The 18816-nt window shown below is 37.2% G+C and overlaps 1 protein-coding gene across 1 annotated transcript; it reads left to right on the top strand.

The window, feature by feature from the left end:
- The first annotated feature begins 7218 nt into the window (after positions 1 to 7218).
- On the top strand, positions 7219 to 15388 carry LOC117718270 (uncharacterized). The gene is made up of 3 exons (XM_076942492.1): positions 7219 to 7597; positions 8695 to 8701; positions 15343 to 15388. The coding sequence occupies exons 1-3, from the start codon at positions 7219 to 7221 to the stop codon at positions 15386 to 15388; spliced, it is 432 nt and encodes a 143-aa protein (XP_076798607.1).
- Positions 15389 to 18816: the final 3428 nt, after the last annotated feature.

The raw sequence follows: 18816 nt of genomic DNA, 5'->3' as shown, positions 1-18816 counted from the left end.
AAAAGAAAATTTTAAAATATTGAGGATAAATAAAAGTTGGTTAAATTGTTCCCGGGAGAGTTGGAGCCGTCTTGGCAGGGGGAGCAGGAGATATATTTCGGGACTGTAGATATGCTGGCAGTTCAGCATTGTTGCCACTGTTTTTTCTTTTTTTGTGAGAGGAGGAAATGTAATTTCTATCAAGATCAAGGACTAAGTTCACAGGTGTCTGTAGGCAGAATCCTAAGATGGTTTCGAATGACCTACACCCCTCGTGTCCTGTCTCTTTATGTATGGAAGAAACTTCATTTTAATCCTAGTAGAGAGTTCAGGATATCACTTAAGTAATAATGCTTGGGGTTGGTGAAAAGAGCATAAGTAGTTTGTTTGAATTGTAGATAACAAAAAGGATAATTCTCCAGTGCAGGCATGTTTCATGCACAAGATGGGGGTGTTTTCTTACTACTTAAATTATATGACAAAAAAAAAAAAAATTAAACTTGCTCTAGATGATTGGTTATTGCAGCATTGTGAGACTTTGAATGTGGATCCCAGACAGCCTTATCCAGACTTCCAATTCACAAACAAGGAACAAAGAGCAAGGTAAAGAATGCTGTGTTAAGCTGTTAATTTAAATAATAATTTGTTACATAATAATAGAAAACAGCTATTTTTATCCTCTAACTGGTATGGTTAATCTTCCTCACACTGGGTGACCAGAAGAATATTTGCATGTTAGTAGAGATTAAGTGAATAATCCTATTATTGTTTTTTAAAGATGGACTATTCTATAAAAAAAGTAAAAGGATCCCCCCTATTGAAGTGGCATGGAAACAAAACATTGAAATAAATTTCTTCTATGTGATATTGGGATGATTAGACAGTAAGGTGTGTGTGTGTGTGTTATATCAGAAGTAAAGTCTCTGTCACAGCTAGTGTTCAATAATTTGAAGGTAAGAAATAAGGATTTTAGGTAGTTTAAAGGAGAAAAATACAGGAGGAACCAGGGAAGAGGGACAACATTTGAAATGTAAACAAATAAAATAACCAATGAAAAAAGAAGAAAAAGAAGAAGAAAAATACATTTATTTGGTAACAGTAGTATGTTCCTCAATATTGTCTTCATTGACTTCTATATATTTGGTACCCATATCTCTCACACTCTCAACTGAGGTCAAACAGATAAAATACCTGAGGGAATTCATAGCTTACAAACATTCATTTGCTCTTTGTAGAGGATATTAATCTCCTATCTTTGAGTTAAATCTGGTACAGAGTTGAAGAGAAATTTATTGAGTGATAGCCCTTGGAGTGAAAAAATATCTTATAAAATGTTGTCTTGTTGGCTATGTGGATTCACAGGAAGATGAAGCACTGAAATTCTGTGCGAGAGTCCTCGGGTTCCCATGGAGCCACCTAAGAAGCAATTAGCAACTAGTAAACCCGTGCAAGTAATTAGTGAAGCTCATTTCATACCTGCATTCCTAACACACTGCCTAGTCTCTGGCAGAGCCTTGCTATACAGAAGATACCTTTGGAGTCATATTCTCAGATGCCTGGCTAATTGTTCTGTCCTTTCAGTGTAGATTTGTCTTTACTGGCATAAGACGATGACTAGCTGATGAGATCCACACATTGTTCTCTAGTAAAACTGAAGAACTTAGAATAATGGGTTTTCTTAAGTCAGATGTTATGGCTATGAAGAGACTAGCTCCTCTCATTAGCAGCTGAGTCAGTGAATCACATGCTAGGCATTGAATGAATCTCTCTCTCTATATATATTTATATATCTATATCTATATCTATATCTATATCTATATCTATATCTATATCTATATCTATATCTATATCATCTATATCATCTATATCATATATATGTATACACACACACACATATATATATATATATATATATATATATATGTATCATACATACATACATACATACATACATACATACATACATACATACATTACCAGAATCACTAGGAATCTTCTGTCAATTACAGTGTTTGCAAGATAGTAGATACAAACTTGGGAAGAATCCTGCCCCTTCACTGGGACCTAACTTTCTGGCACTTCATATTGAAACCATTCTGGAAGTCACTGTAGGGGCTGTGGATACAGTCATTACTATGGTGCCAGATATGCTGTGGACACAAGTCTGGCTATGGATATAGCTGTTACATAATACATTATGCCTAGCATTGATAGAGTGCCAGCACACAACATGTTGGTAAGGTATGTCATGAGTTGGATAGATCACTCTCAAGTGCTTGGTGCTATTGTAGAGTCCCCAGCACCCACATCAGGTGGCTTACAAGATTCTGTAATGCCTGTTCTAGGGGATCTCAGACCATCTTCTGTCCTCTGGTGGGCAACTGTACACATGCACATATATCTATACAGAGGCACACAGGTAATACATATGATTACAAATAAAATAAATCTTTTAATAAATTATTTCAAGATTTCTGCATAAAAGTCTCCATTCTATTATTCCTACATTCACATACAGGGTAGGTAGCTATTGACACTTCAGAGAACTTGTTGCTGAGAGACTATAAATGCTTCCATAATGGGCATCAAAGACTGAAGATTGTCAGTTACATACAAAATGTGAATCAACATTTCCTGTTTCTCCTACCCTGGTTTTATATGTGGCACATAACTTCATAGTTGGAAAAATAATACTTCTTCAGTCAGTGCATTTCATTTGTTTTGAAAAGAATCTGTGTCCTTTGTGTCGGTGATGACTGACTGCAGTATTTATGAGCTCCTGGAAGTTTGAAGGAGCACTGTGGTAGTGAGAAGGAAGGTTTATTTAATCAATGCTTCTTTTGGTGGTTGCATATAGAACTTGCTATTCTTTGGATTCTTTGGTTAGTAGCACATGGTTTTGTTTACTGCAGGTATTAGATGAACATGTATTTGCACACACATTGTTGCATGGCTTTTTCTAGGAAAATACTTTAGATAGAGCAATCATGACAGACTTAATAGCTAGAACGTTCTGAACCCCAGATTCCACAAGATCTCAGACACACTTGGCCAACAATCCCTTCTTCCCTTCATCGTCTCAAACTCAAAGCTAGGAAAACCAACACTTCCTTCATGTATGTGTACGTCTTCTCTTGAGAAAGCTTAAGTCTGTATTCATTATTAAAGATCATGTATCGAAGGGTGAATTGGAAGGTGAGTCAGCAAATTAAAAATTCTTCTGGTCTTTTCTTTTATGCTCTAGACTTATTGCCTGAGAGCAATCTTATTTGTCTTCACTACTGATGCATAAACTACTTCAGGAAGTACTTACCATATATGGAGGACTAAGGGTTAAGATTGCTCACCCAGGTACCTACATGCCCTCTGTGTAGTCTGTCTGTCACCCACTTTCCCAGACCTCCAGGTAAAGCCAGCCCCATCTGATTATCACCCAGTCCTTGTCTATGCTATAGTGGAAGGTCTTCCTCGTTCAGTAACTGCATTAAGAGGAATATTTGTGTGTTTGTTGGGTTACTAGTTTACCAGGTTTAGGAAAGCTTAATTGATATAAAGAAATGCACTTATTTAGTTTAATTAATTTTGAGGGTTTGGATCAATGAATAAATCCTCAGACCCATCATGCCGACATATTCATTACTTCCAAAATTTCCTTATGTCCTCTTTTGACTTTTAATGACAAGAAATATTGCAATGGCAATCCTCTGTTAAATTCCTGATAGTGGGAAGATTGTTGCTGGACCAGTAACTTCCTTATTTTAAATTATAGGTTACAGTATTATTATTTAAAGCATAATTTCTAATTTGTTTATACTCCTAAAAACTCCATAATTTGAAAATTCTTCTATAGTTTTATAGCATTGTATATAATTTTATCATATATCATAGTTGTTCTTTATGATAATCTAATGTTTTCTGATCTTGAACTTTCCCTAATTGTCATTCTGTGTTATTTATATCTGCTGATAATCCCATTGCGCAAAGAGGCCTTTAGTTTTAGGTGTTACTGTATTTCATCAGAGTGTTCAGCAGAGTAATATAAGAGTAGAACTGTGTAAATTTAAGTGTGAAGATTCAGGGTGAAATATCCATGAGAAGCTCAAGTAAGGTAAACATCAAGGAGTGGTGAATGAATGAGGAATTGTAGATTAGGAACCTGTTTATAATATGAATGGTTCGAAAGGTGAACCAAAACATCACTTCAAGTTTGGATTTATTAATGGCTGAACTATAGGAACACAGCAAAAGTATTGTGAATAAGTACATCAGTTGGATGTTATTTTGGGAGGACAGGAAAGAGTACACTAGAGAAACTGTGTGTAATGGTGGAATGGAATGAGTTGACAGATCAATGAACTCACATATTTATTTTGGAGGTAAAAAAAAATTTAAAACCCACTTTAAAATTATTATGAAGTGTGTGTGCGTGCGTGTGCATGTGCATGTGTGTGTGTGTCTCACAGAGGCTAGAAGAGGATATCTGATTACCTGGAGCTAGAGTTACAGATGGTTGTGAGCCATCCATTGTGGGTGCTGGGAACTGAATCCAGGTTCTCTGTAAGAGTAGCACGTCTCTTAACTACTGAAATATTTTCAGTTCCTTAAAAACAGCTTTCTGGCATTGTTGAGATATACAGTACATTGTTCTATAATTTCAATTCTGTTTTACAAGGCATTAAAGCTTGTTCCTCATAACTAAATGAAATTGTGTATGCTTTTGTTAGAACTTTTCTTTTTTAAATCCATTTTTCTTTACTAGTCATCTAAAGTAACTACTGATTGGTACTATTTCCATGGGAAGCTCTGGTTTACAGCACAAACATGGGAGTGGTCTGATTAATCTTACAAAGTTGTTTTTAGGAAATAGACTTAATTGTATTTCAATGATGAACTTATTAAAATAGTAAAGATTCTCCCTGTAAAGAGAGTCTATTTTGATAACTTTTCTAATTATTATAAAGGGTTAATGTCTTTATAGGAAAAACTTATGAGGACTTTAACATAGAGTTGTGCTAAAGAAAAAGAATTATGACCTGCCTGGAGAAGGAAAGAATCGAGAAGCTTGTGATGGCAACATGGGATATGATAGTTACTCTCTTTTTATTATTTTTAGGTTCATAATAAAATCTTGGTAACTATGTTACAACATCTCTCTGAAGTATTTATACAATGTATTCAGTATCCTATTTAAGATCTTTCATCCTTGAATATTTTTAAAGTTTTATATTAATTTACTCATATATCGTAGTTTTGGGTTTCATTATCTTGGATTTTTTTTTCAATTTCAATACTAAACTGGTTAAACTCCCTATATGTCTTATGCTTGACTGGTTAGAAGATCTTCAGCTTAGGGATCATTTTCACATCTACTGTAGTTGAATCAGTGCTAAGACACAAAATTTACTGTTGTGTAATGAAAGAGGCAAAGGTACATACTAAAACACGCCCAGCGTGAGTCTCAAAGCAGAGACATTTGACGAAGTCATGAGACATTTAAAAGAAATGCTTTCAAAGAAACAGTTGATGAAAGATAGCATGAAGTTAATGGTAAAGAGAAAAACATATCCCAGAAGTGTCAACCACCATACATGTCACATTCGCAAAATGTATTAAATACACTGTTGAGATCATGTTACGAGCAGAATAATGAGAAGAGGCCAGGAGAATTCCATTGAATTATTCCACCAAGAAGGTTCACATTAATAACATGCCATATAGACTTGCAATATTTAATGTGAAAACACTTAAAAATCTATTCTTCCAGAAACACTGGTAAACGTGACTCATGGGTTATCTACCATGATCCACATTCTGTGCAGTAGGACACTATACTCCTTAATACTGGAGTTCTAAGTATAATACGCCTTATACTTAGAACTCCAGTATTAATCCCACTGATCTATGTGCATGGTACATTTTTTCTATCCTCTGACGTCTTCTTCAATTTCTTGTATCAATGTCGTGTAATTTTGCATATAGAAAGGCTACTGACTTTTGTTTCTTAATTTTGTATCGTGTGACTTTCCTCAAAGAACTTGCCAGCTGTAGGAATTTTCTGGTGAGGTCTCTACAGAGTCTCATGTATAAAATCATATCATCTACAAATAAGGACACTTTGCCTTCTTTCATTGTCGTTTGTCTCTAATTGCTCTTCTTTGAGTTGTCTTATTAATGTAGCTAAGGCTTCAAGCATTATATTGCACAGGTATGGAATCATTGTCTTGGCCCTTGTTTTAGTGGGACTGCTTTGAGTTTCTTTCTGTTTGTAATGGTGGTGGCTATGGGGTTAGTGTAAATTGTTTTTATTGTGTTGAGCTGTGTCCTTACTTAGACTCCTCTTAGAACAGATCCTTTGATCAAAATCTTTCATTTACCCATCTACTCCACCCATATGGAAGCATTCACTCTTGGTTAATTATATTTTAGAGAAAAGTAATTATATTTATTTATATACTGCATTAGCAGGAGCATGCGTTGAACAATTGCCTAGATTGACTCATGTTTAAGAATTTGACTTAGATGAAACACAACAATAAAAAAAACTGAGCCAAGACATCATTAATCCTTTAGGTAGGAACCATTGGAAGCATTTGTCAGTCAATGATAAGATTAAGTCTCATTTTAGAACTGATGAGTGAAGAATTTAATAGAAAGAGTTCAGGCAGGGAATAATGGAGTTACCAAGTCATTTTTTTTTTTAAGAAAGAATTGAGTTCTATCTGTAGATGTAGTTTTAAAACTCAAGTCTTTGTAAAAAAAAAACTATGAAAAGTAATTTGGGCTGATTTTAGTGGTAAAATCGAGGCTGGTATAATGACTCTTCTGCTACAGCTGTTAATGGTGATTATTTCCAAGGACCTTGAAAAACATAACAAACACATTCTTATTGGTCATACATATTTGATAATGTGTTATGTTGTGTCATGATCATGACATGAATTTATAGAGGGTAAGTTATAGTTTCTTAAGCTTCAATTTTGAGAATATATATTATTATTATTATTTTCTTTAATGCTTTTTAAAGTTCCTAAAGTAGTAGTAAGTAAATTGTGAATTCCTAACTAAATTGTTGGAGAATGAATCCATTTTAAACACATGGTAGTAAAATGAGAGAAGAGAGCCCATGTGAGGCATGAGCCATCAATCTCTGTAGGGTATAAAAGTCCAGGGTGACTGGTTGACATTCACACTTCTGAGATATTCTTCTGCTTCTCAGCTGAAACCTCACCTCCTGCTACCATGTGCTGCAATTACTACGGAAACTCCTGTGGAGGCTGTGGATATGGCTCAAGATATGGCTATGGCTGTGGATATGGCTCTGGCTATGGCTGTGGATATGGCTCAGGCTATGGCTGTGGATACGGCTCTGGCTATGGCTGTGGATATGGCTCTGGCTATGGCTGTGGATATGGCTCTGGCTATGGCTGTGGCTATGGCTCAGGCTATGGCTGTGGATACGGCTCTGGCTATGGCTGTGGATATGGCTCTGGCTATGGCTGTGGATATGGCTCAGGCTATGGCTGTGGATACGGCTTAGGCTATGGCTGTGGATATGGCTCAGGCTATGGCTGTGGATATGGCTCTGGCTATGGCTGTGGATATGGCTCTGGCTATGGCTGTGGATATGGCTCCAGGTATGGCTGTAGATATGGCTCTGGTTGCTGTAGCTACAGAAAATGCCGTTCCTCTTGCTGCTAGTCTCTACCATAAATTCTCCACCCAGGGACTAAGCAGAAGAAGAGCAAGTTGAACTGGAATTCCCATCTATTTCGTCAAGCCCAAGAAATGACTGACAACTCTGTGCTGGACAGTAGAAAACATCTCACAATATGTGTTTGCTCCTGAGATAAACTAGAAAGTTTGGTTCATCATGGAAGATGGATTTTATTTTACTGGGTTTTGGAGTGTACCCTTTACAACTGTCTCTTTGAGCCTGTGATTAAAGCTGTCTTCACAAGCACAGAAGAAATGTACATTTGGAATATACAAATGTGGAAAAAAATCCCAGTCGTTGAATAAAAATAATTTACTTACTATTAACTCTGTGGTTTTATGTCATTATTATCCTTAATTATTATATACTTAAAACATATTAATTGAAAGCAAATATTTTTGAAATATGTGAAATAAAACATCATAGAGTACAGGAATTATGCTAGAATCTAAGCCCTTGGAAAGGACTGGGGTCTTCCTTCTTGCTGTTGCTATATTGCTTTTATGTTCATGTTTCAAAGCAGGTAATGAACATGACCAGTGTTTCAGGCATGAAAACATGGTTGGTGGATGATAAAGGCAATCAAAGCTTACTGAGAACCTTGATCTACATTTTTGAGTAATGAACCTCTTCCTTTCTGCTTATTGCTGTTTGCCTATTATTGTCTTGTGTGGCCACTCAGTTAAAGGTAGCTGAGGAGAGAAGGTTGTACCATAAATTCTCCACCCAAGGACTAAGCAGTGGAAGAGCAAGTTGAACTGGAGTTCCCATCTATTCCCTTCAGGCCCAAGAAATGACTGACAACTCTGTGCTGGACAGTAGAAAACATCTCATAATGTGTTTGCTCCTGAGATAAACTAACAAATTTGGTTCATCATGGAAGATGGATTTTATTTTACTGGGTTTTGGAGTGTACCCTTTACAACTGTCTCTTTGATCCTATGATACAGCTGCGACCAGCTATTGTGTTGGTCATCCAGTCAGGGTTTGAAAAGCAATAGATTTGGGGTACTGGGGGGAAGAACAAAAATCCAGGTGAACAAAAGCTTATGCAGTGGAAAGATGACTTGTGTAAACTCTAGCTGTGCAGATATATACCTCTTTTATATATGTGGTAAAAAAAAAAACAACTTAGCTAATTAAAGTAACTCCCTTCCTATTAGGTGATTACTTGTTCCCACAGGCTTTTTGTGACTTTTAATTTTTTTTTTTTGTAGCTTTGATTTTGATTTCTATTCTTTTTCCCCATCAGCCATTCACAACCATCTTACAATTTATTCTATCTCACTTCAACCAAAAAGGTCTCAAGGGAACTGATGATTCTATAAGTTGCACACACCTTCTGGAAAAGTATGAAATTTGGAAGCCTCCAGATCTGAAAAGGTTTGTTTGCTGCCAATTGAAAAAAATTCTACATTACAGAATTTACGTCATTTGAGAAAATATTAGCAGCAAAGCAAAGCAGTGGCTTTATACTATGTGTACTAGGAACACCTGGAATATAATGAGTTCTGTATCTAGACATGGATACCATTAATACGGTATCTTATTTTGTGTATATAAATACTGAAAAAGGAAAAAAAAATATTACTGCTAGTGAGTATGTAGAAAAAGGCACATTTTATCTTCTCTGTATACTTCAGGTTATAAAAACATAATTATCTTTGAAAAATCTTTTTTATTATGAAGCTTAATTTGCCTTGAAAGATCCATTTTTGCCACCATGTAACCATTTGGGTATTGGCATTTATGAAAAGGAGGAGTTTATGATGAAGACAGTTAAGTCTTATTATATTCATCCATATTTGTTATTTCTGTTTGATCCACGTTTCTCCCTGTGCCACAGCCACAGAAGCTTTCCTTCCCGTGATCATACAGAGTCATAAACATTGGCCCCCTTTTCCTCTTCACCACAGAATTGCTGGAAATGAGCAGAGACTGAAAGACATTGGAACACTCAGGCATAAATGGAGTCTCTATCCACTCAAGGCTCAGGAGCCTATGTGGAAAAGGAGACAAAAAATCCTAAGTGTCCAAGGTGGTGGATGACGCCAAGGAAATGGTGTCTTCCAGACCCAGTGAGATTGATGCATATATGAAGTGACAGAGACTGTGGCAGCTCACACAGGCCTGCGTTATTTCAAACCAGGTGGGGGTTCTGAAGCAATTTAAAACTGATGACCACTAGGAAAGGAAAAATTGGTTTTCTCCAGTGGAGTCTCACTGTATGTATTTATACACAGTTCAGGATAGGCACCCATAACCAGGAGTAGTTGGCCAATATAAAATGAACTCGATTGTATTTTTGTAGACTTTTTTTTTTTTTTGGTTTCATTTTGCCTTTGTTTAACTTTTTTTTTTTTGTATTTTACTTATATATTTTAGTTTCTGATTTTGTGAGCTTTTTTTTAGTGTTTCTTGTTTCTTGTTCTTTGTTTTTTAAAGAACAAGAGAAAAAGAACACAAGGTTGGAGAGGTAGAAAGACAGGGAGGATGCTTAGGGGAACAATGGAAGGGGAAAAAGGTGATAAAAATATTGTATAATAATAGTTTTCCATAAAATAGCCCAAAATCCTACATTTTACCAATTCATTAAAATATTTACATCTTACACTTGGATCATTAGCATGCTGGAAGCTTTCTTTTTTACATTTAATTGCAGTTTCATATCTCTTTGTATTGAGAAAGTTTTCTCTGTAGCATCTACTAGGCAGCCAGTCACTTCAGTTGACTGGCCATTCTTCTTTTATGTGATCCCTCTGTGTTACTAGTGAGTATTCACATTTGTCGCTAACCACAGACTAAGCCCTCTTCATTTTTTGCATATTTTAAAATCTTCCATTTTGAATATGACACGGAATTAGGTATCACTGTAAGGAATTAGACCAATTATACCAATTGTTGGAGTTTAAAGCAAAATATACTTCGCAATGCGGCAAGTTTCTTATATGTTTAGAGGGGCATTAAAAAAATGCCCTCCCTACATGCTTTGCTGTCATGAAGTCATTCGAGTGTTTGGATCTCAGTTTATGTAAGGCTGTGTAAGATTTCCTAGTCAGACAGTTCATATAGCTGGGTAATCTTTCTCAGTCACTTTTAGTTAGGGATTTTATGACACCATAAGTGAAGGGAAGGCGAAAAACACTGTCTAGAGAACAGAGTAAGGGTCATGTAGTCTGCAAACCCAGGAAAAATAATGCCCAAGTTCTTGTGGACCTACGAAGAATAATACCACATTGTGATGAGCTTCGAAACAACCTACCTCTATTATTTCTAGGTTTCTGTGAATAACTAGAAAGAACCCAAGTAAATAGCATCAGTACACTCATAACCATGGCTCTAACCAACAAGGTTAGGATTATCTAATCATGACCACTCAATGCTTAAATGAATAAAAAGACAGTACTCGACTCTTTGATGCTCAACAGAGACTCACTTCACAATTAACAACACAATCCACTAAAAGAATACATATGAAAAAGGTGAAAAAAATGTAATAAAAGTGAATGTCAGGTATGAATAATAGAAAGCTAGAGTAGATTATCACACAAAATAGGCAGAAATATAAAGCACAATAAAGAATATCACATATTATCAGGATTTCTTAATAAAATGTATAATAATTATCAATAGTGTCTTTCAAAATCAGAGCAGGTAAGAGATACCATTCAGGTACAATATAATATATCCAGAAAACAGTGTTTGTAGTGAGTCTTTCCAGTCTCTGGATCCTATAATCATTTCGTGCTCTTTTCCTGATGATGACCCCAGGCATGTAAGTAAATGTGTGTGCGTGTGTGTGTGTGCGTGTGTGTGTGTGTATGATTCAGATGTCTTATTGAGGGCTCAGCACTCAACTACCACTTTTCCTGATATTTAAATGTCTAGAGCAAAACCATTTCTAACATTTCCACAAAACTGAAGAATAGGGACACTCCCATATTTGTTTGTGTTTCCTTCATAACTAAAGTAAGGCAGAGTTTGGCAAGCAAAAAAAAAAAAAAATTAGAGGTTAGCAATTCTGATGCACATGCATGTGGAAATCTTCTATAGTATATTAGCAGACTGAAATCCACAAAGTTTTATCAGAATCATTTCCCATGAACAAGTGGAATTTGCCCTGTTATGGAAGGGTTACACTTGAATAAAAAACCTGGACACATCAAATTAATACAGTGAATGACAAACCTCACATACCAATAGTACTAGATACAGAAACACATTCTGAAATATTTATCTACAATAAGAACCTCTACTGTTTTTATTTGTAGGCAGTTTACATGAACATGTTAGAGCACACATACCATGTCCAATGCTAACATTCTCTTCTTTTTATAGTACATTTTATTTATTTATTTTTTATTGGATATTTTATTTACGTTTCAGATGTTATCCCCTTACCCCATTTCCCCCCACACCTAGGAAACCCCATCACATCCCCCTATTCCTGCTTCTATGAGGATGTGCCCCCACCCACTCACCCATTTCCACCTCCCCACCCTCAAATTTCCCCACATTAGGGCATCCAGCTTTTATTGGACCAAGGATCTCCTCTCCCACCTATGCTCGACACTGTCATTCTCCCCTACATATACAGCTGGAGCCCATCCTCCCCTACATATACAGTTGGAGCCATGGGTCCCTCCCTATGTTCTCTCAGACTGGTAGTTTAGACCCCGGGAGCTCTGGTTGGTTGGTATTGTTGCTCTCCCCATGGGGCCACAAACACTTTCAGCTCCTTCACTCTTCTCTCTAACTCCTCCATTGGGAATCCCATGATCAGTTCAATGGTTAGTTGTGAGCATCTGCCTCTGTATATGTCAGGCTCTGGCAGACCTCTAAGAAGACAGCTGTATCAGGCTCAAGTTGAAGCCTTTCCTAAAGTATGGCTAATTTGGTCGTGACCGTTCACAATAATATTGCAAGACTCAGTCACATGGGCATAGAAAAGAAGTGTAAAACATCAAAATAGAAAGAAGGGGGATATATTATCCCTCCTCTGTGCTGTGTGTGTGAGTGAGTGTGTGTGTGTGTGTGTGTGTGTGAGCTTGTGCGTGAGTGCGTGCGTGACATGTGCATGCACATATGCTGGCTACATATAGAGGTGAGTAGACAAGTTTTAGTAACATTCCATTCACTCTTTTGGATGGTTAGGGCCATCAGTCATCTGAACCTGACCTGTAGGTTCCTTCTCTCTCCAGTTCCCAGTACTGGGGGTGTGAGTTTGTACCACCAAGTCTCGTTTTAGTTTTAGTTTTTTTTTTTTTTTTTTTTTCATTTGTTGTGTGGGTATAGCCTCCAAACCATAGACATGGAACCAGATGACAGTATTATCCATCCCCTCCTCCTTCACCAGTGGCTGTCTCTCGCTAAGCCTTTTCTGATCCCTAGTCTATTTCTGAAACTCACTGATGACTATCACTATGTTCTAATGGGTTAGTCCCACTTTTCTAATGACTACACAGCAAGATTTGTTTGTTTATATATGTGTTCATCAGTGCTATTGAGACACCTTCATAAAAAGTGCATGAATGCGATGCATATAAATTCCCAACATTAGAGTTATGATTACCCATGCGAGTCCATCACCACAGTCAAACATATTAATCACTGTCAAATTTCTTTATTCTGCATTTTTATCAGGACAGGAATATTTTCCATGATAGCTGCTCTGCTCTCTTCGTGAATTTCAAAGTGCCCAGTACAGTATTGTGAGCTGCAGGACAGATTTCAGTCTGCTTGCTAAATGACAATGAGGCCTTGTCTAAGGTTTTCATCTTACAAACATTTCTGTTAGACTTTCTTAGACTACTATATTTATAGTATATTTAAATTCGTTTTTTGCTGAATAATAATTTTGTGTTGAATTCTCTGTGACTGTCTAACGTGGCTTCTGACTCCTTCCTAGACTTAGAATTATTAAAAGATTTTTATACCGAGGTGTGATTGTCTGTCTAGCTGAACCTGTGGTAGTACACGTTTACAGTGTGCAAAGAAGTGAGACAGGCACAAGGGAAAGATGTCTCCAGGGAAGCTTCCAACAGGGATATTTAAGACAGCTAAGAATGAGACGGAAGTCATTTTATAGAAGCTCATCACTACAGAAATAGTGAGAAAAAAAAGATAATTTTAGTTACATGGTTGTAAGAAGAACATAAAGATCTCCTGTATGGTATGGCCCTTTATAGAGGCTAGATTATTTGTATACTTCATAAATATGCTTCTGCCCCTTGGCTGAAACCATCTCTTATAGATGCCTAAAGGCGCACGACATGGCTATTTCTCATAATCACCACTCCATGCAGCAAGACATTAAGTCATGCTGCTTCTAGTTATAACTCTGTACTCTTTGATTGAAATCTGTCATCTACATATGCACTTCACTCATCTGGAATATTTCCTACTTAAATCACAATTTATAAGGAAGCATTGAAGCACTGACTAACTCTAAGTGTAGACCGAGTAATCTCATAAAAATGGACCTGTGTAAAAATTTTCCACCCAATTTGTCTAAAGACTGATCGAATGAGTGACTCACTGAACCAAGACATTTTCAATTCTCTGCATCGAGACTATTCACCTTTAAATTGTTTGAGATAAATATACTCAGAAGCTGAGGCATAGGGATTTTGAAAAAAATGTGTTGAAAAGGGGGAAGAAAGAGGAATACTCCTTGCTTGCCTACAGAAGGACAGATGGACAAGACTTCCATATAAGGGAAGGGGGAGACTCAGAAGTGGTTGTAACTAGTTAACCTAAGCTTCTTTGTCCAGTATCCATGAAAAGTAATTTAGAGGTCTGTTGAAGGAGGGATGAAGCATGAGGAAGGAGAGCAGGAGGCACGGTGAGTCTTCTACTGCTGCCACTGGCGCCACTCTTTTAACTCTAAGTAAGTATACAGCATGTGATGCCAAGGACCTTCAATGACACAGTGAAGAATATGTTTTTATAGGTTCTGTATATGTTGGCAATGCTTTCTGTTATGTTATGGTCCTCAAATGAATTATGAAGAATAAATTACGATGCATATGTTTAAGAGTTCAGAAAAAATACCTCTGTATTTCCTTGAATGCTTGTGTGAGTTGCTAGGAAATAAATTGTGAATTCCTAGCATGACTGTTCACAGTGTGAGTTCACTTCAGGAAGAGGGCTGTAAAAAGAGAGGAGTCCATGTGAGGCATGAGCAATCTGGTCCTGTCAGTATATAAAGGTCTGAGGAGATGGGATGGCAGCTTCACTTCAGAAATACCCGACTCAACTGAAACCCAATCTCTTAACACCATGTGTTGCAACTACTACAGAAACTCCTGTGGAGGCTGTGGCTACAGCTCTGGCTGTGGCTCTGGCTGTGGCTCTGGCTGTGGCTATGGCTCTGGCTCTGGCTGTGGCTATGGTTCTGGCTATGGCTGTGGATATGGCTCTGGCTCTGGCTGTGGCTCTGGCTGTGGATATGGCTCTGGCTATGGTTGTGGATATGGCTCTGGCTATGGTTGTGGATATGGCTCTGGCTATGGTTGTGGATATGGCTCTGGCTATGGCTGTGGCTCTGGCTATGGATATGGCTGTAGATATGGCTGTGGATATAGCTCTGGGTCTTGTTGTGGATATGGTTCCAGGTATGGCTGTGGATATGGCCCTGGATGCTGTAGCTACAGACCACTTTGCTACAGAAAATGCCATTCTTCTTGCTGCTAGTGTTTTCTGCAATTCTCCCTTCACCCTGGGAATAAATACTACAAGCGCAAGTCCAACAGGAACCTTTGGCCATTTACTTCAGGGCCAAGAAACGCCTGACCGCTGTGTGGACCTCTGAAAGCGTGTCACAGTGTGTGTTTGCACCTGGTAGACCTAATACTTCAGCACGTGGTGGAAGATGGATTTTGTTTAACTGAGTTTTGGAGTATAAACCCTTACCACTGTCTCTTTGAGCCTGTGCTGCAGTTATCTTCAGAGTCACAGAAGAAATTTCCAGTTTGAATACATGAATGTAGAAAATTTGCAGTTTCTAAATAAAAGAATTTATTCAATAAGTATCGACTCCTTTATGTCATTGTCATTAATTAATTAATAGCATTCTGAAATTCAGTAATTGAACTATAATGTCCTTTAAAATATGTGAGATAAATCTTGGAGGACTGGCAGGTGTTTTTGTTGATAAAGTGTCCCTAGGTGCATCAAAGCCACTAGTCCTATCCTTGCTTAAACATCCCAAGAATTCCCCACCTGAACTTTGCTTATGTGCTAATCCCTTCCTGTAGGGTATCAATTGCACTAATAATCTCCAGTTTCCAGGCTGTTTTAGGAACTCTAAGTTAAACAAACAACTCTAGCAATGTGAGCAAGTATCTATGTAATACGATGTAGAGTCCTTTGGATATTTGCCCAGGAGTGATATAACTATGTCATACTGTCATTAACTTCTGAGAAACCACACCTACAATGATCTCTCTAGAGACTGTGCCAGTTTACACTTATGCCAACACTGAACAAGCTTTCCTTTTTGCCACGTCTACTTCAGCATTTGTTATCAATGATAACAAATTTTTGGTGGTCAGTCCTTCATCCTGATGTGAGATGGAATCTCAAAGTAGTTTTAATTTGATTTTCCCTGATGACCAATGATTTTAACACTTAAAAAAATGCCATTGGGCACTTTTATTTCTTCTGTGAACTTTATGTTCAGATAAAAGCCTCTTCTTTTGGATGGAATTTTGTTTTTTCCTAATATGTTGTATTTTTAGTTCTCTGTGCATTCTGGATATTTATCTTTTGTTGGATTTATACTTTGCTAAGATTTCTCTTCCATTTGTAGGCTGCCTCTTCATTCTATTGACTGTATCCTTTCTAAACAAAATCTTTTTGGATTCATAGAAGTCAAAAATTTATGTTAAAAATCATATGGAATCATAAAGAATTCAGACAATCAAAATTATCTGGATCCAAGAAAATAAGGTATTACTATACCTGATCTCAAGGTATACCTGGTGAAAATAACTAAGTAAAATGTGGTACTGACACAAAAGCAGAAATGTTGATCAATGAGATATAATAGAAAACCCAGGTTTAAGTGTATATTACAACCACCTGAATTTTAACAATGATTCCAAAATTACACACTGGAGAAAAGACAGCACCCTTAATGAACAGTTCTGGGTAGAGCAGTTAGTTGCTTAAAGAAGGAGGAAAAGAGCTTTAGCTCTCTGCATAAAAAACAACTTCAGTGGATCAAAGACATCAATGTAAAACATGCAACTCCCCGGCCTGCTAGAAGGAGGGCACTGCAATGTGTAGGAATCTGTAACAGCTTTGTAAACAGGACTCTGGTTTCTCAGAAATTAAGGCCAGCAATTGACCATGCTGACTTCTTAAAGCAAGATAACCTTCTACAGCCTGCGTGGTCTCCAGTTCAGTGGCTGGCCTGTGGCTCCAGGCTTCTCCCTTCCTTAAACCTTTACACTTGGTTGATAATCAACACCTTTACTTATAGTACTGTACTTGCTTTTCCTTGATTGAAGAACAAGGATACTTTGTGGTTTCTAAGAGGTATAATTAATGTACCAAAGATGCCCATATTTAATGTATATAATTTGTCAATTGGAATATATACTTGTACCTCTGAAATCATGCTTATAAACACAGTCATAAACATGTCCATCACCTTTCAAGACTTTTTCATGTTCTCTTTTGTATTGTTCCCCTTAGGGGAAGAAGCACTTAAGATGGTAATTACATTTTCCTCCCAGAGATAAGTGCACAATACCCTTCCATTAGGTACAGTACAGCCCTTGCCCAGTGAATTCACCAGCTAAGAATCACTGTAATCTAAAGTTTCCTTCCTGAAGGAGTCTTCCACAGCCTCAGAATGCCTAGAACTCCTGGTAAATTATACTTTGCTTTTTGTGACAAATTGATAACTTTATATCAAATTTGTCTGATTTTTTAAAAAAATTATTTAATCTTTTTTTTACAGTCCAGATTTTATCCCCCTGCTGGTCCACCCTCTGACTGTTCCACATCCCATATGTCCTCCCCCTGTCTCCACAAGGATGTCCCGGAAACACACCAGATGCCCTGGGGCCTTCAGTTTCTTGAGGGTTAGGTGTGTCTTCTCTGACTGAGTCCAGACTTGATTTTATCTAACACTTTCCTATTGCTTTCTTGAGAACAGAAAGGTATGATAACTTTTAAAATTTATATAGCTATGGTTAGTAATGAGTTTAAACAATTAAAGGGAAGTTCTATATTTTAAAAACTGATTTACAGAAATTCTTTCTAATCCACTTGTTAGTTTTTAGACATTGCAAATACCGTCATCCAGACTATCATTTGCTTGTCTATAACTATAATGTAGTTTACACAATTGGAGAAAATGTTAACCACATGGCTTGTATGACTTGGTAATTTTGTTTTAGAAAGAATGACTCTACCTCTTCATGAAAGCGATCCTACACATTTTAGTAAGATTTACTTTATTTTTAATTATATGTATGTATCTGGTTGAGCAAATGCCATGTGTTGTACAATTTCTCATGGAGGCTCTAGAGGACCTCTGATCCCCTGAAGCTAGACTTATGGATGGTCCCAAGCTGCCTGTTAGATGCTAGGGAATGACTTGAGGTCCTCTAGAAGAGCAGGAAGTACTCTAAGCCACTGAGCAATCTCTCCAGCCTTGACATTCTGCATTTTCTTCTAGTGACGTTATAATTTTCACATTTGGATTACTCATATCCCCCATAGGATCCCCTTTATACATTTTGTTATAGTTTCATTTTTCAACATATTGATCAAGTTTCTCAAACCACAAGATAGTTCATCCCGAAACTGACTGGTCACATCGCCTATTCTTTCAACATAAGCCTGAACTTTTCCTCTGAACTACTTTATTAAACTCTCTTTACATTTACCTTTGTTCCCATTTTTCAAAGGCTTTAAAAAAGGAACAAAGTCATCTCTGGGAAAGAACATTTGAAGTCTAGGTACTCCGAATAAGAGCATGACAGACCAGAAAGCTGATAAAGTCACTCTCAGTCTTCCTGTAGGCATGAGAAGCACGATGCTTCTGCGGTGAACATGGATGCATGTAATCTGAAAACTGAGCCAATGGTATGTATAGAAGGTAAGGT

Source organism: Arvicanthis niloticus, chromosome 12 (genome assembly GCF_011762505.2).
Source record: "Arvicanthis niloticus isolate mArvNil1 chromosome 12, mArvNil1.pat.X, whole genome shotgun sequence".
In the NCBI taxonomy this organism is placed as follows: domain Eukaryota; kingdom Metazoa; phylum Chordata; class Mammalia; order Rodentia; family Muridae; genus Arvicanthis; species Arvicanthis niloticus.
The sequence above is the reverse complement of the archived record's forward strand: the minus strand, read 5'-3'. Positions and strand labels throughout refer to the sequence as shown.